General features: G+C 42.8%; 1 protein-coding gene across 2 annotated transcripts in view; it reads right to left on the bottom strand.

Annotated features, from left to right (window-relative positions):
- Positions 1-1872: 1872 nt before the first annotated feature.
- The window catches only part of mmp28 (matrix metallopeptidase 28), a 34344-nt gene continuing 9481 nt past the window's right edge, over positions 1873-26735 (bottom strand). Inside the window, exons 4-8 of one of the 2 annotated variants that reach the window (XM_012859421.3) lie at positions 13722-13943; positions 9816-10061; positions 6002-6145; positions 5750-5917; positions 1873-2433 (exon numbers count right to left, since the gene is read on the bottom strand). In XM_012859421.3, coding sequence (XP_012714875.2) covers positions 2039-2433; positions 5750-5917; positions 6002-6145; positions 9816-10061; positions 13722-13943 — 1175 coding nt within the window. In that variant the 3' untranslated portion in view covers positions 1873-2038. The remainder of the gene's footprint in view (positions 2434-5749; positions 5918-6001; positions 6146-9815; positions 10062-13721; positions 13944-26735) is intronic. The other variant, XM_012859422.3, reaches the window with a different exon arrangement.

Raw genomic sequence — 26735 nt, 5'->3', positions numbered from 1 at the left:
CAGTCCAGGTGTTTCAGAATAAGACCCGTTGGAGCTGTGAACACAAGCCAGTCTGGTTCTGATTTAACCTCAGAGCAGAGTTTCAACAGTTTGTCTACAGCTCTTTTTTTTTTTTTTTTTTTTATCTGCCTTTTCTGCTCGACTAAGCATTCTGTTGTTTAAAGAGAGTGAATACTAGAAACCAGCAGCAGCCTTTGGCTCTCAGTCGGTGCATCCCTCACCACAGGTGTTGGTCCGGTGTTGACGCTTCGGCTCCTGAATCCCGTTCCGTGTCGCTCATGTTTCCTGATCAGGTCATCACCTTTGGTTCATTTGCAAACTGAATGTTTAAAGCGCAAAAACTGACAGCAAAAAGTTTCTAATGCCTTTCACCTCTTGTTAAGTATAATATTTGCCTAAGGTGATATAGGTGTGTAATATTTATGCCTGCCTTTGTAGAAGGTATAACCAGAGGTGGGTAGTAACTAGTTACATTTACTCAGTTACATTTAATTGAGTAGCTTTTTGAGAAAAATGTACTTTTGGGAGTAGTTTTACTGCACTGGACTTTTTACTTATTAGTATTGCTACTCTTGAGTATAACATTTTTGGTTACTCTACCTACTGTGAGTAACTTCACAAATAAATAAACTTGTTTTAGGCAAAAATGCAACTGGGAGACAAAAACCTAGAGTTCATGTTAAAGTGAGACTTCTTATTTGTGCACAATCTTTGTTGTTTTAATGTTATTTTTATATCTGCTGAGCACATTGAGCCCTTTGGAGGTCAGATGAACGTACAGTAAACAGTAGATATTGTCACTGGAAGTACTTTGCACTGTTCTAATGTACTATATTAACTGCTGTAAGTATAGCTTTTAAGTTTAATGTTGAAAGAATGGTTTAGAAAAGTTTATTTTTGCAATCATGTTATTCTTTGTATATTTTTTCATTCTTTTCTTTAAAATGTCAGAATTTGCACATAACCTTATATTTGTGTCTGCCTGATTACATAATCTTTAAATATTAAATCATCAAATGTTAGGATTAGTTACTCAGTACTTGAGCAGCCTTCTTACTGAATACTTTTTTACTCTTACTTGAGTAATTTCTTAGGCGACTGCTTTTGCTTGAGTAAAAATACGTTGAAGCTACTCTACCCACCTCTGATTATAAATAAGTGCCTCACCACACACCCCTCTTTATTGCACACAGGCTGTCACATGAAACGAATGAAATCCACCAAGTGTGTACTCTTATATGTTCTGTCATGTTTAAGCATGATCGATGGGTGGATAAAATATTTTCTTGCCTTATAACACATTGAAGCAGTATTGGTTAGACAATAATTACACATACCTCGTTGCAGTGTTGTAGTCAAGTCACTATGCCTCGAGTCCGAGTCCAGGTTCGAGTCTCCAGTGTTCAAGTCCGAGTCATTAAAAAAAAGTCAGAGTTGAGTCACTATTGATCCAAGTTGAGTCCAAGTCATTAAAAAAACTCTGAGTCGAGTCCGAGTCGCGTCCACTACTCATCCGAGTCAAGTCCGAGTCGAGTATTGATCCACTATTGATCCAAGTCGAGTCCAAGTTCCGCACTAAAGTAAGCATGGCCTACATGTTTTAAAACTAAAAAACAAATCCACACTCCACCACATTGCACTAATAATTTAGATATTAAAATCATACACCAAATAATATTCTAATGACATATTAAAATTATAGCCTAATGATATAAAAAAAAGTCAAGTCTTTTTCTCAATTTCCAAGTCAGAATGATCTGAATGTAGGAATCCGAGTCCAAGTTCGAGTCATCAGTGCTCAAGTCCAAGTCAAGTCACGAGTCTCTAAATTTAGCTAATGACTCGGACTCGAGTACTACAACACTGCCTCGTTGTATAAGTCGTTTTCAGTAGTATAAATACTGTGTATGCTTCTGGTTTAATGGAGGGGTGTCACACTAATATCAGTGTTTAATATCAGTAATATGAGAGTTTTTGTTAAAACTGTGCAGGATTCCCTCCTGTACGTGAAACAAACTGCCTTTGCTCCCCCTGGTGGTCAAAGGATGTTATTGCTCTGTGAAATACTGCTACAGCCAGTCCAGCGTAAATCCTTGGCCCACTGGCCCTCTCTGGTGACCCGCACCTTCTTGGGGTCGAACCTCCAGAACCGCTGATCTTTGAACAGGTAGAGTCGCCCGTCCGGACGGGTCAGCGCCCCGTTGACGCCCTGCGGCAGCCCGGTCCAGTCTGTCAGCCTGCGGGGATAATAGGCCTCCTGGTGAAGAGTCTTAAGGTTGAGCACAAAGTAGCGGGGGCCCTTGAAGAGCACCATATGACCCAGAGGGGCATAGTAAAAAGCGCAGTCCGGGCGGCGAGGCAGTCCCAGCTCCTGGCTCTTCCTGGGGAACCCCGGGTCCAGCCCAGTGCCTGCGTAGCGCCACATCCGCTTGCCTGCAGGATATTAGGCAAAAGAAACCAAGTTCATTATGGAGTCACAGAGATGGTTGTTTTTCTGATTATGCTTATTCCACAGTAAAGCTCTGGCTCCTGTCACGGGATGGATGACCTCATACAGTGGCATTTAGGAGAGTTAAATAATCTTCAAACCTCAAAATAGCTTATTGGGACTTTACAGGACACGCTTCAAAATGTACATAATTGTGAAGATTGAGGAAAATAAAAAAAATGTAACAAATAAAAATCTGAAAAAGTGTGCCGTGAATTTATATTCACCCCTCTGAGCTCTGACATTCCTAAACACCATGTGGTGATTATTAAATTAGTAATTAGGTCTACCTGTAGAGGCCTCTTTGAGCTTCCCGTGGGTAACTGTTAAGTCCACCATCTGAAAACACAACCTACCCCTTAAGGCCCATTCATACCTCACGTAAAAGACGGATACGGATACGTGTGGAGTGTTTCATACGTTCTAACCGTCGATTTCGTCCGTACTTTGACACGAAAATTGGGAGCTTACGCTTACGGACGAAACGGATCAATACGGAGCAATACTACCGGAAACGGTGGGGGCGCTATTGAGTTTGTAGTACAAAATGTCAACAAAACCACGAAGAAGGTTGTAATTCTGGGCTTTAAACAATGGCGGGATTCGAGGAACAACTTGCGGAGCTTGTCCGCAACTACCCACACATATGATGTGTCGTGTCCGGGGCACAGGGACAAACAAAAAGTTTACTTACGGAGCAAATACAACAAAATCACGTATTGGACCGTCGCCGTGTTTGATCAGTGACGAATCATTGGCGCCCAGCACTGCCACGTAGAGGAAATATTGGTTATTGCGCACCTCAACGGACGGAGGTATGAAGGAGTCAACGGATAGAACGTACGGACAGAAATACGGACATGTAGGCCAAACGTAGGGTATGAATGGGCCTTTAAACTGACGTCGTGAGCAAAGAGATCGTTGATGAAGGGAAGCAGCCAGCAGGCCTACGCTAACTCTGGGGGAGCTGCAGATTTACAGCTCAGGTGGGAGAATCTGCTGACAGGACAAATGCTAATTGGGCATTTCACCAATTTGGCCTTTATAGCACGACTGTGAGTAGAACGCCGTCGTTGAAAGAAAGCTATTAGAAGTCCTTCTTGTAGTTTGGCACAAATCGTGCAGGAGACACAGAGAAACACGAGGTAGGAAAGCGCTCTGCTCAGAGGAGACCGCCATTAATACGATTGCCCTACATGCAATATGTGGCGGGCAAGTGACACTTCACGTCATCCTGATCACGATCCCGCAGGGAAACATGGTGGTATGAGCATCAGGCTGTAGGAAGGCTCCGCCTCAGCGGGAACAGGGAGGCTGCTCAAAGTTGACAACGATATCACTGGAGCTAAATACAACAACCCCAAAACAATCCAGCCCCAGCTGCAACCCAGTGGTTTAAATCAAGGCACTTTCAAGTATTAGAATGGGCCAATTAAAGCACAGACCTGAATACCGTATTTTTCAGACTATAAGGCGCAATTAAAATCCTTAAATTTTCTCAAAAATTGATGGTGTACCTTATATGTGATTACCGTTGTGCTTACTCACCAATTTTATGTGGTACGATGCGCTCAAAAGTCTGTCAAAATGTGTAAGTACCACTTTAGTTAGCAACGAAGACGTTCTGCTCAAATTAATATTTGGAGCATTACGGTACACCGTGTCACTACCTAATCGGACACCTGAGCGGTCTACAACACTGCCTGACTGTAATGTCTATATTAGAAGTGCATTCATGTAAGGCAGTCCGTGCCCGGAATACACATTAGCAACAATAAACCAATTAAGTTAATTCAATATAAAAGTTACGTTTGTTTTCGCCTTATGTTAGAAACAGGGCGGTGTAATCCATTTACTCTGTCCTCCCAGCAGAGATGGATAGCTCTCCCTCTCAGGAGAGAGCTGTGTTTGTTGAGGGGCGGAGTGATATTACATACTTGGAAAGAATATTTAATGCGCCTTATAATCCGGTGCGGTTTATGGTCCGAAAATACGCTACAATTGAGGAATAATGGTAGGACTTGATGTTCCCAGATGCAACAGGCAGACTGAAAAATACCTTGTTTCAATGGGCCTTTACAGCACACTCTCCAGATTTTTACTTTGAAAATCCCCGTATTACCGTATTTTCCGGACTGTAAGTTGCTCCTGTGTACAAGTTGCACCAGCCATAAAATGCATAATAAAGAAGGAAAAAACATATATAAGTCGCACTGGAGTATAAGTCGCATTTTTGGGGGAAATTTATTTGATAATATACAACATCAAGAACAGACATGTCATCTTGAAAGGCAATTTTAAATAAAAATAGAACGGAGGCAACAACAGGCTGAATAATTGTACGGTTAGCTTACGCTACATGACACAACTGAGAACGTGCCTGGTATGTTAACATAACATATTAAAAGCTATTCAGATAACTATAGCATAAATAACATGCAAAGAAGTTAACCAAAGCGCCCGTGTCACTCCAAATAACTAAAATCCAGTGAAATCTTCATCCTCTGTGTCACTTTCAAATAACTCCGTTAACTCTGGGGGTAGAAAATGCCGCACTTCCGCTTCTATGTCGCTTACGTCTGATTCAACACAGGCCTAGAGCGCCCTCTTGAGGTTTGGTGTGAAAATAACAGCTGTAATGATATACCGGTAAAAATGTGTAATAATTTCACACATAAGTCGCTCCAGAGTATAAGTCGCACCCCCGGCCAAACTATGAAAAAAAACTGCGACTTATAGTCCGGAAAATACGGTACTTCATAATCATGCGCTGTACTTAGTTTTGGTCCCTCACCCAATGAATGAATCCTAATCAAACATACTGAGGTTTGTGGTTACAACGTAGCAAAATGTTCAAAAGCTGAAGGAGTTTGAAAAGCCTTGCCAAGCCACTGTAGATGAAACGGTGGATTCTTCTCACCATGCTGGCTGTCGTATGAATTAGAGTTTGAGTTATGCTTTGAGAGAGCTTCTGTGGTTAATATAAGACTTATTTGCATGTAGCAGAACACCGATGCGGCAGGTTTCTGGCTCTCTGCGGGAACTTTTGGCAGCTACAAACACTTTAATAGCCTTTAGCACAAAGGAGAAGCTAATTAAAAATCCACAGCTGAAGCCCCAGAGCAGCATGCTCTCAAAAAGCGTTTTGCTCCATAAACGGGCCCATCAGAGTCTATTTTGGAAGCTGTACCACAGATGTGATGGCAGTCAGCAGGTTAGGTAAAGCACGGCGTCCAATTAATGAGCTCAGTGAAGCAGCACCTCTGAAAAAATACCACTTGGAGTCCAGAGGGGAGAAGGCTGCAGCTTCCACGGCGCGGGGGAGGCCAGGCCAGCGCTGCTGGAGGAGGAGCGGGCCGCTCACGCCGCCCGCAGCCGATACCGTCCAAAACACGCCGCCCCGGAACACCAGCACTGTCTGCTTCTCATCTGGACACGCAGAAAGGACACAGGAGATGATGCATTTTCCTCTCAAGCAAAAAAACAAAGTGGGATATTTTATTTGGACCTCACCCACAGTGATGGCGTCAAAGACCCCCTGGCAATACAGCGGGTGTCCTGGGTTCTGGCTCTGAAGCTCGGTGAACTCCCACTCCTGCAGCGCGGCGTGTAACACCTGTCCGGGCAGCCTGACGGGACGATGGCCCAGCGGCTTACCTGAAAGCAGAGGCGACCCGACCGCTCAGTCAGCGCGAAGGCAACCAGACAGGCCTCGTCTGGTGCCGCTTTGACGGCCGTCACGAAATTTAAGGGAGAGTCTCGTTTTCCCTCCGTCAGAACAAGCGATTGAAATCTCTGTATAAATCAGAGGCTACGCGGGACTAAACAGGCGGCAGATCCAAAATAGGAGACGAGAAGGATGTTAACATTTAAATTGTTCTTTACAGGATGTGGTGGGGTCAATGTAAACGGATGGATCCCGAGAAGTAAACAAGACTTATAGAGCTCTGGCTGGAATCCTGAACAAATCTGCTTTAGTGGAGCACTAAAACTAAGGTCTCCCCACCGTCTTTAGGCTGTATTGCTTCGTAATAGATACCTGCCCGCAAATCAAAGCACCCGGACCGGAATGAGGAGAACAAGGCAACGAGTAAACAATGCCTACTTAAACTTGATTATAGTCATTTGGTTTAGCAAAGATCTGAGCAAATATTTGTCCTGGAGGTGGATAAAATCAGCCTCCTCATGAGTTTGTAGGAAGACTGCAGGAAAACCAGAGATAGCCTGTAACACAAACCCCCAATGGATGGCAGCACAGAGATAAGGTCTGCACGTCTGACTTCGCTCAAACACAAAAACCTTTTGACGTTCTCAGGTTGTCATGAAGGGAAGACAAGATACTAAACGACAGTCCTGCAGTCGCTCGTGCTTTAACATTTGAGAGGCGCTGCTCAAAGAGCGGGCCACCAGAGTCTCCTGGAAACGTTTCCAGAAAGAACCGAAAGTCCGGTGGCCTCCGATTTAAGCCTGTTTGCTATTCTTTTAACTATAACTTCATTTTTTTTCAACATTTTTCTTATGTTTGAGTATAACGTGCTTAAATAACAACTGTTAATTGTATTGCAGGTTCTGAACTTCCCATCGATGTTGATCACACTGCAAAAACAGATCTAAAAATTTGTAAAATGTTCTTAAAGTTAGTGTATGTGTCCTTGATTTGAGCAGGTAAATAAGATTATCTGCCAATGGAATGAGTATTTTGACCCCTAATATAAGATAATTAGACATTCTGCACTTGAAATAAGATGATGGAGATGAGTTGTTCCTATTTTAAAGTAAAAAATCTTGTTCCATTGGCAAACCATCTTATTTACCTGCTCAAATCAAGGACAAATACACATATTTTAAGAACATTTTGCTTATTTTAAGTTCTGTTTTTGCAGTGCAGACCTCATGGTTGACAGATTCAACCTGACATAAACGTGTTTCTCATCGGCTTGCAGGAGAGCAGCGAGTCAAAGCGGCAGGAACGGTTCCCTCACAAACACAATTACCTCAGGCTGAAGGTTGTTTTTTTTTGTTTTTTTTCTTCTGCAGCGCCAGCAGTACCCTCTGTATCTGTGGGAGCAGCTGCAGAAACTACAGCCGTAGGGTGGAAATCATACACAGCTGAGTGTACAAGGGAGGGGGGGAAAAAATCAAGCAGGGTTTTGCAAAACTTCAGCTGATTGCCAAATTAAAAAATAAAAAAAAACAGCCAAACTGCTTTGTTTTTTACTTCAGCTCGACCAGTAATCCGATTGTGTAAGGATTTCAGCTGAATACCTTTTCAGGAAGCTGAGGACAGGATGTGTCCAGAGGCCGAGCAGATGGGTCTCCTCAGATAAGTAGAGAAGGAGAAGGAGGCATCGAGAGGCGGCTGAGCCCGATCTCGAGTTCAGAGCCGAATTATACAAATGATTGTGTGACTGCCCGGCAGGCATGGAGGCATTCCTGCAGCGAGCAGCTGCAGCGCACCTGAAGCTCAGGGTCAAAGCGGAGGAGGGTCTTCTCACGAATCCCAGAGCAGCGCCCGGACGCAGAGAGGAGGGCGAGGAGCTGCATGTGACGTGAAAAGACTCGATAATGTTTAGGTTGGTTTTAATGTTGCATTGAATCCGTTTTCCAAGAAGGTGGAAAAGAAACAGCGAACGCATAACAACACGTGTGGAAACCTGCCCTTACACATGCCAGGAGATACGGCACACTCCCTGTAAACAGAAACACGCACACAGTGATAGCGAGATGCTCCCACAGCCGTCATCCATCACAGCAGGGCTGGCAGCAACTCCCAGGGAAACCCTGGATAACAGTGACACACAGTCACCCCTCTGAGTGTTTTATTTTGACGCTCCTAGCATTAAACCTCAGTACGAGAGAGGTCAGAGGCCGGATCCTTCCTGCTGCAATGATAAACCCAGCCAGCAGCACTCAGATGGGATGTAGTGGTTTAGATTAGCAGCTGTTCCCATGTTTGCCAGCGACTCAGAGAAACTTAAAGACCGCAGAAAGTTCCCGGCTTTTTGCGCCAGGCCTCTCACTTGTTGCATTAAAGCCGTCAGGCTGATTACGCAACAGCTCTGAATGTGTACGCTTAACCACCGTAAAGACCTTCATCTTGCAATCACGGTACAACATGGAGCCTCAGCGGTGTTTAAAAACACAGGAAGTGAGTGCACTAGTTGTACTTTCTTGTTGATGTTTTCTATCTGATGCTCCAGTACGCTGTGTCCAGGTTTGAACCATCCAGCTGTTGAGCTGAGGTGAAGTCCAAAAGGGTAGTCCTTCATCAGTCCTTCATCAGTCCTTCATCATTCCACCCACTTTTAGCAAAACACACACCTCAGCATGATACTACCGCCCCCGTGCTTCACAATTCATAAATTGTTCATGGGGGGAGACTGTGGCTTGATGGGTTGAGTAGTCGTCTTGCAATCAGAAGGTTGTTGTCACATGTCGGTAGGCAACCCCAAGTTTCCGAGTTGCTTGTCGGTGTATGAATGTGGGAGTTAGTGAGAGCGTTTGGGTGAAAGTGGCTCTAGTGTAGAGTGCTGGTCAGTAAGACTGTAAAAGCGCTATATAAGTTCAGTCCATTTACCGTTCAGGTTTCAAAGCCTAACATTCCTCATCTAAATTAGTCCAAAAAGCCCGATCTCTGACTCATTTGACATAAACTTCTCTCCTGAAGCCACTTGGCTAGTCCATGTGGGCACCTGGAAAATTTGGCTGTTTCCAAAACATTTCAGGCTTGAGCCTTGGTTTTTGTTTCCTGGGCTTTCTGAACACCCAACACACGGTGACAGTTTGGGACGGATAGTTGACACACACTACGGTTCCAGAATGGCCCCGACTTTGACCCAGTGGAAAATGTGTGGATAGCGACTAAAAGCTGGATCCGCTGCAGGAATCCAAACAGTTTATTCAGATATTATGTGAAAATACTTGAGCATAAGTTTGACTGAGCGTGGATCAGGGAAAATGGATATTAAATTTTAACCTTTGTGCTCAGTGTACGTTTTCCTAAAAACCATTAAAGGCGTTTGTTGTATAATCATCCCACCCTGAACTAAAGAGCACAAAATTTGATTTGTATTTAGGATGAATGTATGTAAACTTCTGACCTCCGTCTGCCGCCAGTGGCTGTTTGACCCTTTATTTCCGCTGATTTAATGAGCGACATTACAAAAGGATTATTCTACACCAGGGTCTCCTCAAAGACAGCCTGCTGTCGTAACCATTACGGCTTCCACCCTCTGGAATGTCCTTGAAGCCAGACAGATTTCTCATTTCGCCATTAGATCCGACAGCCGCCCCGCCCTTACGTCCCCCAGAGCGACCGTCTTCTCACCGTAGAGCTGCTGCACCGCCAGGATGTCGTCCCAGCTCAGGACCAGGCTGCGGCCCAGCTTCCTGTAGTACGGAGACATCAGAGCGTGCCGCACGGGCGAGTGCTCCAGGCCCAGGGTGTGTCCGATCTCATGGGCCGTCACCATGAACAGGTTGTGGCCCTTGTGTCCGTTCAGCGTCCACCTCTCCGCCATGTCGAAGTGGGCTTCTCCTCGGCGGGGCAGGAAAGCGTGAGCCAAGGTCCCACCTGCGTGTCAGACGGGCTCATGTTTAACTGAACAGCAACGATTTTACCACTAACTGTGTTTTTTAATATCTCATAATTAGTTTTATAGCAAGGCCACGGTGGATTTTATATTGCGGCTTTTCAGAGGTTTGCCTTTCTATTATATGTAAACCTTTTGTATTCTTTTTAAAGTGGGATCTCTTTGGACAGGGAGCAGTAATCAGTATCTTACCTGCATTAGTTAACGTCTGATTTCAGGATGATGTGCTCTGTTAGTTTTCCTCCTTACATCGTGTTTTACCTGGAGACCAAAAGGCTAAATGTGGTTGTCCTCCTTCCGTGTGTCTCCAACAAAATATCTTTGCTGTCAACAGTAAAGATATTGGCTGCTGCCAACAGCCCTGCAGAACCTTACTTAAAAAAAAATGAAACATCTACTTCTGTAGCACAGCCTAAAATGTGCCTTTTTCTGTTTCTGTCACGGTTATGCAAAATAAATGAGTTATTTCACTGTTGTGATTTGACATATTAGTGACATTGTTTGAAATATTAGTGGCATTGGTCCATGCATGTTTTACTTCCATGCTGGACTATTGCAATTCTCTACAATTATATTTCTCCCATTTTAGCTTTTCTTCATTGTTAAATCTATTATCTTAAATTCTCCTTCTCACATATAAAGCCCTTAATAATCAAACTCCATCATATATCAGAGCTCTGATTACCCCATATGTTCCTAACAGAGCACTTCGCTCTCAGGCTGCAGGTCTGCTGGTGGTTCCTAGAGTCTCTAAAAGTAGAATGGGAGGCAGAGCCTTTAGCTATCAGGCTCCTCTCCTGTGGAACCAACTCCCAGTTTTAGTCTGTGAGGCAGACACCCTGTCTACTTTTATGACTAGGCTTAAAACTTTCCTTTTTGACAAAGTGGCTTAGGATATCCTGAGCTATCTCTGTAGTTATGCTCATATAGGCTTAGGCTGCTGGAGGACATAGTGAACACATTTCCTCACTCTGCTACTTTCTCCTACTACTCTCCAATAATTGCAATAAATGCAGTTTTTGCTGCAGAAGCTACCCCTGGCCTGGTGCTTCTGTTTAGCCACCTTTTTTTGGGGGGGGCTGATGTCAACAACATAATGTTCTCACTGTATAGAGGTTTTCTTGTGTTTAATCTTGTTTTCCTCCAACGTAAAGCAACTGAATGAGTTATTCCTGCCACTACTTATGTGCACTCAGTTATTGGTGGCTCTGTTTCTTTCCTAGATCAAGCCACTAAAGGAGCTGCGTCTGCCATTAAGTCTCCACTTTAACTTTAATGTGGAAAGAAGTACTGGATCAGTGCTTCTGTCTCTATTTTTATATGTGTGCATGTTTGTATTTGTCTCCTCAAACCACCCCTATCAATGATGGCCACTCTAACTGAGCTGTTACATGTATCCTTACCATAAGGGATTTCAGTGAAGATAACAACTCAACACAACCAACTGTCAGTACAAGCTCATTAATAAGGAGGAAATCCTATAATATCAGACATTCAATTCAATCAACAGTTTTTGTTTTCCTTAGGCAGAAAAACGTTTTAGCCCCAGAAATTAATTGAATTGTTCATTACATAACAGACTTTTTGTCGATATCATCAGCAAATCAGAGAAATTACTCTATATTGTTGTATTTACCTGAGATTAGTTTGTGTCATAAAATGCTTTGAGGTGATATTTGTTGTGAATCGGTGCTACAGTTGAAAACAGAAGTTTTCAACTGTAAATATATATATATATATATATATATATATATATATATATATATATATATATATAAATAAAAGGCACATAAGCTTTTTTTCTCACCGTCACACATGCAATCTGAATAAACCTTTCCTGTCTCAGGTCCGTTTGGATTGCCAACATTATTTCTACTTTCTAAACGCCAGAATAACAAGAGCAATCATTTTTTGGACATAGTTTTATTACTTACTTGAAGGTCAGAAGTTTACGTATATTTTTGTTAACATTTGGTACCCTTGCCTTTAAACTGTAAGACTTGGGCCAAAATGTTTTGGCTTCTGACAAAAGTTGGCAGGAACATTCCTCCTGACAGAACTGGTGTAACTGAGCCAGGTTTGCAGGCTGCCTTGTTCGCACACGCCTTCCCAGCTCTGCCCATAGATTTTTAATAGGATAAATCAGGGCTTTGATATGGCCAGTCCTAAACATTGACTTTGTTATCCTTAAGCCACTTTGTAACCAGTCTAGCTGCACGCTTCGGGCCATTGTCCATTTGGAAGACCCATTTACACCCAAGCTTCCACTTTCTGGTTGATGTTGCTTCAAGTTTCCACATAATGTTCTTTTTCTCATGATGCCATCTATTTTGTGAAGTGCACCAGTCCCTCCTGCAGCAAAGCAACCCCACAACATGATGCTGCCACCGCCGTATTTCACAGCTGGGATGGTTTTCTCAGGCTTGAAAGGTTCCCCCTTCTTCCTCCAAATGTAACAATGGTCATTGTGGCCAAACAGTTTTATTTTCATCAGACCACAGAACATGTCTCAACAAATGAATGTCCTTGTCCTTGTGTGCATTTGCTAACTGTAATCGGTCTTTCATGTGTTTCTTTTAGAGTGGTGGCTTCTTCCTGGGAGAGTAGCCTTTCAGCCCATGTCGGTGTAGTACTTGTTTTACTGTGGATAATTAGACACTCTTCAAATGTTCTCTTGCTTTTGTTCTTGGGTTGGCATGCACGTTTTGGACCAAACCCATCTCCCTCCTGAGCGGTGTGATGGCTGGGCAGTCCTTTGGTGTTTATTCTTGCGTCTAATTGTTTGAACAGATGAACATGGCACCTTCAGGCATTTAGAAACTGCATCCAAGGATGAACCAGACTTGTGCAAGTCCACAATTCTCTTCCTGAGATCTTGACTGATTTTGACACAAGAAGGCAGAGTGTTTTAGGTGTGCCTTTAAAACATTTACGGGCGTGTTTTAAATCAACTCAGATGTTATCAATAAACCTATCAGAAGCTCCCAAAGACGTGACATCATCTTCTGGGCAAACCAAAATTTTAAAGGCACAGTGATCTTAGTGTATGTAAACGTCTGAATATGAAGAAAATAATAAATTGTTGTCAAAAATAATCCTTTTCTCATTATTCTGGTATTTAGGGAGCAGAAATAATTTTGGTAATTCTAACAGACCTAAAATAGAAAAAAGGTTTATTCAGATTTCAGTGACAGTGAGAAACAAAAGCTTATGTGTATTTTTATATAATATATGTAAACTTCTAGTTTCAACTGTATATAAGGAAACTGAATACTGAATATAATGGAAATGGATTGAATTTATAGTGTGTGCACCAAGCTCTTTATGCAGGATTAAAAGAGAAAGTGCACACTGAAGGATTATACAGTGTTTGGGATTTGAGGGTCAAATATATCACTGAACTGGACTAATTAGGTCTATTTGTTCTCTGCCTGCAGTAAGAAATAAATCTTTACAGGAATTACTTCAGTATGCCTCTTTGTGAGAACAGGTCACACCAATCATTAACTTGGTGATTGTGTGATTTTAACTATATGAACAAATTAATTTGGTTCTTTTAATGGTTTTTAATGAATGTAAGGTTACTGCATTTACTAAATCGATTCACAATAATAATAATAATTCATGATAACGACTCTTACCTGGGCCGTCGAAAGCGTTACCGGTCCCGTCGTTGTGGTCTCCCTCATAAAAAGCCAGCCGGATGTCTGCGGGGCCCTCGGGGGCCTCCTGGAACACCAGGTCAGACACGTTGCTCCAAAGCTGGAAAGCGGTTCGCACCGCCAGTCGCACGGACACCAGGGACAGGTGGCGAGGCCAGTTCACTATCTGGTAGGTCAGCTGTCGCTTGTACCACTTCTCAGCTGCAACACAAACCAACGATCAACCAACAGTAAATTATTGTTTGTTTGCACCCAGTTTCACTTAGATTCCCAGCTGTATCAACCTTTAATCAGTGGATCACTAAAGGAATGAAATATATAGTATATATATTATAGTTAGATTGGCTTAGGTTACCCTGAGTTGTCTCTATGGTCATGCTGCTATAGGCTTAGCCTACTGGAGGACATCAGGGTCTATTTCTCTCACTCTGCTGAGTTCTCCTACTGTTCTCCAATTTTCATTGCTTGTCGTCATTTCAGCTTTTAACTTTTTGTTCTCTCTCTTTTATCTTCATAGTAGGTACACCTGGTCTGGCGTTCTGTTAACTGTGACATCATCCAGAGAAGACGGCTCACCCGCTACTACCATCTAATGTAGAACAGATTACTGGATCAATGTGTGCTTCTGTGATTTTTTGTCTCTCTTGTTGTGTCTCTGCTCTGTCTTCTGTAACCCCAGTCGGTCGAGGCAGATGACCGTTCATACTGAGCCCGGTTCTGCTGGAAGTTTTCCTTCCTGTTAATGGGGAGTTTTTCTTCTCACTGTCGCTCCATGCTTGCTCAGTATGAGGGATTGCTGCAAAGCCATGTACAATGCAGACGACTCTCCCTGTAGCTCTACGGTTCCCCAGGAGTGAATGCTGCTTGTCAAGACTTGAAGCAATCAACTGGTTCCCTTATATAGGAACATTTTTTGTATAATTAGATTGAATTTGACTTTGTAAAGTGGCTTGAGATTACATGTTTCATGAATTGGCGCTATAGAAATAAAAGTGAATTGAATTGAAATATTGAGATGTATTGTGACACAAAAGTCAAGGCTAGCTTAGCTGCTCATAATGTGCGTTGGGGATGTGCAAAAAAATTAAGAGGCTAAATAATTAGCCTCTGAAATATATTTTAATACACAGCACTGGGACCAAAAGGAGCAGCTTCAAGTGACACACTGTAGCAGCATTTAAGCACTCAGCTGTGATGAACTGGGCTGATGTCCTGCTGATTCATCGTGGGAGAAAAGTTTTGAAAATGCCAGCTGCTTTACTAAACAAATCCAGGTTTCAGATTATTCTGTTATTCATATGGGTCAACGTCTTCAGCTCTGTGAGACCCCAGGCAGAGGTGCAGTTTTACAAGAAAGTCAATGCAGTCGTGGGAAAACCTAAGTCCACCCAATGTTTCAGCAGTGCATCAGCAGTAGCTTGAAGTAGCTGTTTTCTGCATGACTGTCACGCTCTCTCACGACATTGAGGAGCAGTTTTTGACCCTTTCATCTTTATTTATTGTTTTTTTTTTTATTGAGGTCTGCAGACATTCATCCATGAACAGCTCACTTTCGTCAGTATTTTCAATGTGACTGAGTTCTTTACTTTGATTGCATCAGTGCAACACCACCTTTACTTCTTTCAGCCACTCTGCCGTGGATTTGTTGCTGCTGTGTTTGCGACCACTTTTGATGATCTTCAGTTCTTAGAAAAATATTACCTTATTCTCAGAATTTCCACACACAAAAAAGAGGGGGAAAAAATCCTGCTCGACAAAATGGGCTCACCATTCTCTGGCGCTGTTATTCTTGGAGTTGCAGGCTAAAAAGTTTGGGAACCTCCGGCTTAGCCAATGTGCTGTTTGGTTTTCTCCCAGCATTGGCTAACATTGTGTCTGTTAGCCTAATGTCTCAAGTATTGTCTCCACTATCTAAAAAAACAACCAAAAAAAACTGTCTCCTCTATCTATAGGACGTTTTCCCAGAGATGTAGTGGTTTATATTTAAGTCGGGCTCCAAAAAAGTAATACTCTTTGCCAAATTTGGTCAGAAATCAGTCCATCAGTCCAACCATTAGACGCAAAGTGCTTCCAATGGGATCCTTAGCTTGGCTGTGTGGCGGTTTGGGGCAAAAGGTCTAAAAATGCTAATGTAGTTCTTGTATTTGTTGTAATTACTCAGGATATTCCACCATCTGGTTTTAGGGTTTATTTGGCTGATTGGTTCTCTCCTGGGAAGATGAGAAAATGTCTTATATGAATGCAGTTTCTGACTGTACAATGATCAGGCTTCAAGCAGTTTAGAAATGGCTGATAAGCCTTCCCCACATTGACGGGGAGCAGAAACTGCTTCTCTAAGGTCATTGCTGACATCTTCCCCTCCTGACATGCGTACGCTCCAGACTCCTGCCTTCAAGGTTCCCTCAAGCTTCTGTATCTGACAACATCCTGTGTGAACCTTCGGGAAATGTTTCCTAAAAGGGACCCTGAAGGCGGCTGCTTGTCTACAATTATACGTCCACTTGTCAGCCTCCTGTCTGAAGTAGATCCTCTGTGAATCCAACAGGCTGTGTGTATAAATCACAGGATGACACCCATGTCAGCTTCCAGCTGAGCAAACGCTCGGAGCCCTTTGCTCGACCAAACATCTGACCTCAACACGTGTCCGTGGCTCCTTGCCGCTTAGAGTTAATCACACGTGTCGCTGGCCTCTCACGTTTGTTCAGGGGCAGAAAAATGAAGGGGTGAAATGAAGCCAATCTGTAATTTACATGTTGTCTAATCTGTTTGGATCCACACAATTACACAATAAAGCCACGTGGAGTCAAAGCTGATGCAGGAGCAAACACTCATTAGGTAACGCGAGCGTTTCAGAAGACGCAGCTGCCAGGTTCAGTCGGAGGAAGGACTCACACCTGCTCAACGGCCTGGGAACAAAGATAACAAGTCAGCCAATCACATGGAAGCAACTCATTGCTTCTCATATCCTAGACGGGGTGGAGACCAACTCGCTCAGGTTTGAAAGGAGCATCAGAAAAAAGGATTTAAGGGACTTTGAATGTGCATTTCAGAAACTCCTGATCTTATGCAATTTCCACACCATCTCCATCTCTCAGGGTTAGAGAGGAAGATTCAACCTAAGAAATGTGGCACTAAGGCTTGCAATGGGAGAAGAGTGAGAAACATCGCTCGGATGTAACGGCATGTAAACCCTGCAGCAGGGTGAGCGTTTACTGAAACTGCACACAAAAGTTGCTTTGACCATAAATGTGCAGCAAACCTCCACGTCAGATCATAAGAGCTCCCACATACTGTCAGGTGGTAGTTTTTCTATAAAACGGCAGCATACATGATGTTCACCGCTGTCAAAATAGTTTTAAAATGCATTTGGGAGGTCTGCCCTTGAGTCTGTTGCTCATGCACACAGCCTCCCAAGGCCTGCAGAGAGCGTCATGTCGGGCTACTTTAATGGCATTTGCACATTTTCTGAAGCGATCCAAGGCAGAAAGGAGACCGAGTGACTCGCAAGAGTTAAATACATACTGCAAATTACAGCGAGGCCCAAACAACACCCTGGAGACTGGAAAAAAATATCTGGATATCTAGAGTCATTAGGGCATGGGCATGGCGGTGACATCAGTGTGTGTTTCCGTGTGAGTAAATCTGTGCCTCGGCAGCAACTTTACTGCTGTTTGTGAATGAATCCGTTTTAAAACTCTTCTGCGGGAGAACTGGAGGTATCCTAAAAAAAAAAGTTTGTGAAAGTAATGCTGCACTGCAAAAACGGAACTAAAAATAAGTGAGATTATCTTAAAATGAGTGTATCTGTCCTAGATTTGAGCAGATTAATAAAACGATCTGCAGGATGTCTAATAATCTTATTTTAGGGGTCAAAATACTCATTCTATCGGCAGATAATGTTATTTACCTGCTCAAATCTAGGACAGAAACACACATTTTAAGAATGTTTTACCTATTTTTAGATCCGTTTTTGCAGTGTGCATCCTAAACAACAAACAAACTGTGTTTCAGAGCTGCCAGTTTGGACAACATTTTCTCCAGTAAAGCTGTGAGAATAATCAAAGACAAAAACAAAACATCCCATTGTCCCTTTCTAAACTAAACTCCTACATGAACCGCTCGCAGCAGCCCTGTAGCCAGGCGGCCCTCGGACGCGCCGTCCCAGACCTCCGCGGAACAACGGGTCCCCGGAGGACGCGGGAGAAGCCAGGAAGTCCAACACACAAAACATTCCAAGACTTCCCTTATGGAAGCAATTACCATGATACCCTCTATGGCTGAGGTGCAGAAGGGAGCGCGATCATCTGATAGCTGGAGTTATTGTTGTTATTGTGATGGCGCAGAGGCATTTCTGCTCGCTAGCGGCGTTAAGAGGCGTTTGAAACAAGAGTCCCCCACGGCTGCAAGGCCCAAACTGTTCAGACTCCAAGGACACTTCAGGGGACATGTTTTGTCTGGGCGCTGAGAGCTGATCACGATGCAAAATTAGTTCATGTGAAGACTGCGGCGACGCTACACTGCAAAAAGGGAACTAAAAGTAAGTATTTTTCCTTGATTTGAGCAGCTAAATAAGACCATTTGCCAATGGAATGAGAATTTCTACCCCTAAAATAAGATAATTAGACATCCTGCACTTCATATAAGATGATGCAGACGAATTGTTCTCATTTTAAGTGCAAAAAAATCTTATTCCAATGGTAAAAAGTCTGATTTACCAGCTCAATTCAATGAAAAATGCACACATTTCAAGAGGATTTTACCTACTTTTAGTTCCCTTTTTGCAGTGTAAAGAAACCAGCCTTAGTAACAGATCATTGCGTCAGTCAGTCTTCGCATTACCAGAGCGTTGTCCCTTTCTGTGCACCTATGAAGTGGGGCAAGTCGTGCCCCAAACATTTGGACTTCAATTCAATATCATAATATATTTCATAATATATTCAATATGAAACTGAAGTCATTTAAGTGGCTTATCAAGATAAAAAAATATCCCCTGAAAAAGCTCAGGCGGTAGACTGGACTGAGTGGTGTCCTGCTGATGACCCAGTTTTAGGTCCTGTGGCTGTAAAACGAGCCCCTATCATCATCCCTCCACCACCATGCTTGACGATACGGTATAAAGTTTTTCAGATGAAATCCTGTGTCGGATTTTTACCAAACAGGGTGCTTGGTGTTATGGTCAGACATCTCTACTTATCTCTCAGAAGTCTTTTGAGACTTTACTGTGATCTGATTCTTTTTTAGAGGCTTTCTACCAGCAACCTTTCCAAAACATGTCATACCTTTGAGACTTTTCTAATTGTCCTATCCTGAGCTTTAAGATTTAACACACTGTTTCAGACCTTTAGACTCTTATAGATCTTGTTTTTATTTTTTTTTTTTTTGAGTTTTCTCTAATTACTGCACCAACCAGCTTATGAGTAAAGAGTTTTTATTTTTAGATCAGGGATGAATGGCCTTGAATCTTTTCCACTTGTAAATCTTTCTCACTGCAGAGTGAAGGGCTTCAATTTGGTCTCAAGTGGCTATACAACCGTTTCCATATTGATAAGTTGCAACAACTGCTTCTTCCAAATCATCGCTGTTGTCGATCCTTCTTCATCTTTTGTTAACTACACCTGTACGCTCCAGACCAACAGACTACCAGAGTTCCTGCTTCTAGAGGGATGGTTGTAGTTGCTGATGGATTATTTATCAAAAATGCTTGGAAAGAAATCCAAAGACGGTGGTTGTCAGACCTTCAGAAAGCCTCAGGAACCTCTCATCATGACCAATTAGAGGAACATCTGGTATTTGGAACTGCAATATACAGAAATGAGGGATGATCCAGGACTCATGCAGAGGACTACACAGATAAGTCCAGATCGATAAGGACACACCTCTGAATACCGTACACTCACCCACTGAACTTTCATTGCTTATGAGCCAGGTGGAATGTGAGTTCTGTAAATATTTTCCACATTCCTCAGGTGGAGGTTTGCTCTCAGTTTCCTGGCAGCTCAGAGCCAGCAGTCATGTTCCTGCTGAACAAGATCCAACCACAGCAGAGAGGATGGGGTCGGCTTCATCTGACAGGGTCTCCACTTCAGTTACTCTGATTCAATAGTGGAAGATATTTTAGAGATTTATTCTTGATATTTTTGTCATCAACAGTATAAATGTGATTATTTTCTGTGTAACTATCACAGTGTGAGCACATTCTCATGAACACATGGTACAGGTAAAATGAGCGCATGAAAACGCCACCTAGAAAAACCTCAGTAAACCACCATGTGCAGAGTCCCGAGAAACAAAGCTTAAAGTAAATAAATAAATCATTTGCCAAAATGTGTTTGCAATAAATGTCTAAAGGACATATACCTGTGCAAATCCTCACTTATCCGGGTCATCACAACAGCAATCAGGCTTAAATAGGAGACAACCAGCCTTTCGCTCAGTTCTTTCTGAAGTGTGAGGCACCAGAGTTGACAAAGACTCCTGGATAGGTGTCGATAGGTTTTCAAAAAGAACGGAAGTCTAGTTACCTCCGATTTAGGCCTGTTTGCTGTTGACATGTTGTTTAAAATATTTCATAATATTTCTGTGTTACAGAGCCAAGAAATTAAGTTATTCAAGACGGAAAAGTAACTTATTGGTAACTTAAAACAGAAGATAAACCACCATATTTAGAGTAAGGATATCTTGTCTTAAACCAGGGAGCACAACTACCAGTTATTTTCCTTAAAAATATTTTTTTATATGTGTGGCTGCTTATAGAAAGAAATTGGAGAAACCTTCACCAACAATGAAGGACGGGGAGTTTTATACTAGTTAATACTGTGGTCAGAAGATGATAAATTCCTCCTCAAGTATGAAGTTTTACTCATTGATTTCCACAAGTAGCAGCCATCATGGATGCGGAAGTCGGATCCTGTTGCACCGACTTTCCGACAACATCCAGTTAAAATTTCTGACACAAATACCAAGGTCTGTCCAAATTATGAGAATTTCTCTTATTAGCGTCACCTACTGGTATGATCAGTCCTTCAAACTGCGCCATCAAGACACTTTCCACCAGACAGTTTGACGAGCTGCGTTGGCTTCAATTGGTTTGGGAAATCCTGTAGTCAGAGATGCTCTTATTAATCTAAACAAAGACTCACCGTCCAAGTCAATGAATACAAAACTGTATGAGCATTTTAATGTTCCCCACCAAAAATGTTTCAACAACCTGATATGACTTTTTGGGGCCAAACTACGTGTTTTAACAACAGACAGACTGATGTTGTTCTCAGAAAAATAGATTTGCAGCCACCTTACAGTAAAGCAAGTGAAACCCAGTCGGTTGGACGATGGTGTATAGTGGGGCGAAAAGTAAGACTTTCAGCTGCTTCCATTCACCACTGTAATCTTTTTCACAAGCGCTGCACAACTTCTTTGTCATCAGATCAGAGTTATTGTGATAACCAGGACCAAGACGCGCAGAGTGAAAATGCTCGGAACAACAAAACCAGAAATTGTGTCCTAGTAAGAAATTGGTTCCTGAATGCTGTGTCAAAATTGATTTTTTTATAATAATTTTGTCAAGAGTGAACATCATCCACAGACTTCCTCACCGCGCTGGACAAATTCCTGCATGAATCTTTACCTTTTAAACTCTTATTTGAACCAGAGATTTTGCTATCGCTACTCCCGTCATGGATGGCTCTGGTGTTGTACACTGAATCCCACAATTCAGGTGGGTGTTTTCACAGTCGTATTTCTCAACGTATGACATGAAAATAATAAATATGCAACTGACACCCAGAGAAAATTATTAATATGCAGTGTCTTGTAAAAATATTCACTCCCTAGGCATTTTGCCTGTTTTGTAATTTAAAGGTTTATAATCTTTTTTAACTATCACTAGTCTAAGTTGGTAAAGTGAAATGAGAAATACAAATTTTTCCTTTATTTATTTATTTATTTATATATATATATATATATATATATATATATATATATATATATATATAAAAAAGACTTATCGAAAGAAACTTGCAGCAGTCATTGCCACAAAAAGTAGCTCTACAAAGTACCGACTTGTAGGCATGTTCTGCAAATTAAATGGTTAAAATGCTCAGAAAATCTATTTTACAGTGGCTTGCAAAAGAATTCATATCCCTTGAACTTTTCCACATTTTGCCACATTACAACCACTAACATAAATATATTTTATTGGAATCCAACGTGACAGACCTGCTGTTCACAAACACTCTCCCTCTAATCTGACTTATCTTAAGATGTCTTGCAAAGAGGAATAGGCAATATGTGCAAAAGCTTGTAGAGACACTACCTTAAAAGACATGCAGCTGAGAGGCAACAAAACATGAAAAAACTAAGGGGGGTAATTAGAATATTCACCATGCTGCGTAATTATTTACAAGAGCGCCCTTTTCATGTAATCAGAGAAATCTATAGCAATAACTCAGCAGAGTTCTTGTCTTTTCCCTTCTATATATATATATATATATATATATATATATATATATATATATATATATATATATATATATATATATATATATATATATATAGATATAGATATAGATATAGATATATATAGATATAGATATATATAGATATAGATATAGATATATAGATATAGATATAGATATATATAGATATAGATATAGATATAGATATATATATATAGATATAGATATAGATATAGATAGATAGATAGATAGATACACCCTTTTTACCGAAATTATAATTTTACCAGCATTCCCAGAATGTTTTTTGCAGCCATGCCTTAAAAAGTTATATTTCTTATTTTAGAAAGACCCAAAATGGGCTAACACTCACCACCCCCACTGCTTCAGCAAGCGTAGTTGAGAAAGAAAAGGAACATTTGTGTTAAGGGTTGTGATGGACACTGACAGTCACACACCTATTTTCACTGTAACTGTCTCTTACACCTTTAACCTGCAGGTGTGAAGTAATCCGCCACTCGCTGTACCGCCTGACGCGTGACCCATTTCTGGGCCTAAAATAAAGACACTCATATGCTGGAATGCTTAAAGAAGAAAAGAGGTGTCCAAATAAAACGGTGAACCCATTTAGCCTGCAGATCATGCAGCCTCTAATGGCCAACCAGCTCAGCAAACATCACAATCCAGAGTCAGCGAGTTCTGGATGTTTTCCCCGAAGGGAACGCTTCAGGTACCGACATGAAGAGGCGGCAGCAAACATCAGCCGCCACTGCAGCGACTGCATTCCCCGAACATTAACCAACGTCGGCAGTGACACGGAGGAATGCGGAGGCTTTGCGCCTCGCCGCGACGGAGGCGAGGGAGGCCAGACAGGAGGAAGGACGGGAACGGCTCGCTTTGCTTCTGGGATCCTGAAAAGCTGAGTTCACAGACAGACCATCTCCTGCTCTACGGTGGCCTGCAGACGTGACGCTTACCGTAGATTTACACACGGGTGGGCTTCATGTCACTGATTGTGTGACTTTTAGAGCTAAGTGGTTCCACCAGAACCTTTTAGGGGCGTCATAGCAAAGGCAGTGAAGAAACCTGAGCATGCCAAGTTTCAGTTTTTATTTCTTTTAGTTTGTTTTTCTCATTTCACTTTACCAACTTAGACTGTTTGGTGCAGATCCGTCACATAAAATAAGATTTAAAAACCATTTAAAATACAGGTTGGAGTGTAACAAGATATGAATAAAGCCCAGAAATCATTTTGCAAGACACTATAGATGCAAAAGAGAACGGCAACAGCTTTTTTTTGTTAACAAGTTTGTGTATTGCTGTTGCGTATCAGCTGGAGGGAAAAAAATGGCAGCCTATACTAATGCATGGAGATTTTCTCTAAATCACTGTAAACTGAGAGAGGGAGCTAAATAGGCTAATAGTCTGGGAGAGCTCGGCTGCACTCCTTCACCGCCGTTAAACACTGCAGCAGAAAATTGGGATCGTCGATCATTTCTCAGAGAGGGAGGGCAATCAGAGAACGTAATCTGCAGTCTCAGTCAGAGGTTACAGTCCACCCATCATCTGCATTAACATTATAAAATAATCATCTAAGGACATAATCGAAATGCTCTTTTGCAGGGTGGAACTTTTATGCAGCAAAAAAAGATAAAATCTTCATTTATGAAAAGTCGGGCGTCTAGCAGACATGCACATGAAAACACTTTCAATGATAATAAACGTTCCCCGCCAAGGAGGAAATCAACCAAACACTTTATTGTAGCCTTGAACAAGCTTCTGGCATAATAATGAGATGAGAAATGTCTTTGTCCCACAATGGGGAAATTATGGCTGGATATTTGACCATTTTTCTTGTCAGAAATACGAGACACTGTTTCATACCTTTGAACGTGGGCCAACGACTTTCAACACGGTTGAGGTTGAAGCCAACCCTAAAGCATAATGTCAGTCTTCCTTATCCATCCCACAACTACCCTTAATGTCTGACTGAGATCTTTGTCCTGTTGCAGCTCCCATTAGCTGTCAATTCAAGGTGAAGTTAAAGAATGTAGACATGGTCCCCCTTCATTTTCCACCCACTTTGAGCAACGCAGCAGTACCACTGGCAGCCCTGAGGCATGACACGGCCACTACCATGCTTCACGATAGGTGAGGTTTTCTTTGATTGGAAAATCATACGTCGATCGTTCCAAACACACCAAACAGCTCCATCTTTGTCTCGTCTGACCATGAAATCTTTCTCAAGGAAACCTTTAGCTTCGTCCATGTGGACGGCTGTGGCTTTCAATTGAGATTCAGGGAAGAGGGTTTTGTTCTTGGTGCATGGGAGTTTGCCCAACCAGTCTACATGTGCTTTGTGGATCTGGAGAAGGCATTCGACCGTGTCCCCCGGGGGATCCTGTGGAGGGTACTCCGGGAGTATGGAGTACCGGACCCTTTAATAAGGGCTGTCAGGTCTCTGTACGACCGGTGTCAGAGTCTGGTCCGCATTGCCGGCAGTAAGTCGGACTCGTTTCCGGTGAGAGTTGGACTCCGCCAAGGTTGGTCATTGTCACCGATTCTGTTCATAACTTTTATGGACAGAATTTCTAGGCGCAGCCAAGGTGTTGAGGGGATCCGCTTTGGTGGCCTTAGGATTACGTCTCTGCTATTCGCGGATGACGTGGTCCTATTGGCTTCATCAGGGCGTGATCTACAGCTCTCACTGGAGCGGTTCGCAGCCGAGTGCGACGCGGCCGGGATAAAAATCAGTGCCTCCAAATCTGAGACCATGGTCTTGAACCGGAAAAGGGTAGAGTGCCTTCTCCGGGTTGGGGAGGATGTCCTGCCCCTAGTGGAGGAGTTCAAGTATCTTGGGGTCTTGTTCACGAATGAGGGGAGGATGGAGCGGGAGATCGACAGGCGGATTGGTGCAGCGTCTGCTGTGAAGCGGGCGCTGTACCGATCCGTTGTGGTGAAGAGAGAGCTGAGCCAAAAGGCGAAGCTCTCGATTTACCGGTCGATCTACGTTCCTACCCTCATCTATGGTCACGAGCTTTGGGTCGTGACCGAAAGAACGAGATCCCGGATACAAGCGGCTGAAATGAGTTTTCTCCGTAGTGTGTCTGGGCTCTCCCTTAGAGATAGGGTGAGGAGCTCAGTCATCCGGGGAGGACTCAGAGTAGAGCCACTGCTCCTCCACGTCGAGAGGAGCCAGTTGAGGTGGCTCGGGCATCTGGTCAGGATGCCTCCTGGACGCCTCCCTGGAGAGGTGTTCCGGGCACGTCCCACCTGGAGGAGGCCCAGGGGAAGACCCAGGACACGCTGGAGGGACTATGTCTCCCGTCTGGCCTGGGAACGCCTTGGGATTCCTCCTGAGGAGCTGGCCCAAGTGGCTGGAGAGAGGAACGTCTGGGCCTCCCTACTGAAGCTGCTACCCCCGCGACCCGACCCCGGATAAGCGGAAGAAGACGGACGGATGGTTTTGTTCTTGATCGGCAACCTCTAAGTCAATGTTGGTGGAGATGTTGACGATGACACCGGCATTTCAGCTGCTTCCAGTTCATTATAGACCTGAGCCGTGTTAGTTCCCTGGGTTGTTCGTTAGCATGATCGCTAATTGTGCGCTCATCAGAAATTGGCAGTTTAGGTCAGGCGGTTGCACCTTGGGGACACAAGTGGATATTCCAACAGGTTGATGATCCCAAAAACTTAAAAAAAAAGAAGGATCAGTCAGGCTAACATTAACCCTTTGGGAGGACTTTCCTGAAGTACTCTCCTCCTGTGACCCTGTTTAAAACATTTGAACTATGTTTAAAAGTTGGGTCTTTGCCAGAAAACCGAACAATCACTCCCAACAAACTCAACGAGTGTTTACGACATGCTAACGGTCGCAACGGTTCTGATCTGAAGAGGAATTATTCACACATTCTCTCAGATGCTGATGCCCATTTGAACACGTTTTTTGCAGGTCTGGGTGTTGCTTGTGCCATCATGCATTTAAATCTGCTGCTTTTCAACTTAAATATCTAATTTTAACCTGAATATGCCATATTATCTTACTTACTCTGGTTTCATTTTTACTTTATTTCGGCCTTTCTGTCATTCTCTGTTGCTCTAAAACCAACTTTTGATCAGCTTATCTTGTTTTTTCATTGCTGATTTACTGTGTAACTCTGTCTGTGTTTTTGCCACTGTCACACCTGACTTTCCCCTTTGTGAGACAATTTCTTATCTTCTTTTCCAATTAATTCCAGCATTACTGATAACAACAGTGGTCCAACATCCAGCCAGAGTGTTACCAGAACCTTGCTGATGGCAAAAAGTTGTTGAGGTGCAACTTGCTAAGAGACATCAAGCAAAACTTGAGCGGTGGTATTTGTAGATATTTGTCCATGAGTGACTATATACTTCTGAGCAGAACTGCATGTCCCATCCAAATAATTTACAGAAGGAGTTGCTTGACTTTAGAGGCCCAGGAGCTGAGGATATGTCGCTGTTGTTTGGAAAAGCTCAGAGTTCTCCACAGTCACAGAAACAGGGACCAACCCGGGTTGAGGAA

Source organism: Fundulus heteroclitus, chromosome 18, assembly GCF_011125445.2.
Source record: "Fundulus heteroclitus isolate FHET01 chromosome 18, MU-UCD_Fhet_4.1, whole genome shotgun sequence".
NCBI classification, from domain to species: Eukaryota; Metazoa; Chordata; class Actinopteri; order Cyprinodontiformes; family Fundulidae; genus Fundulus; species Fundulus heteroclitus.
Note: the sequence above shows the minus strand (reverse complement) of the source record. Positions and strands in the feature narration are given on the sequence as shown.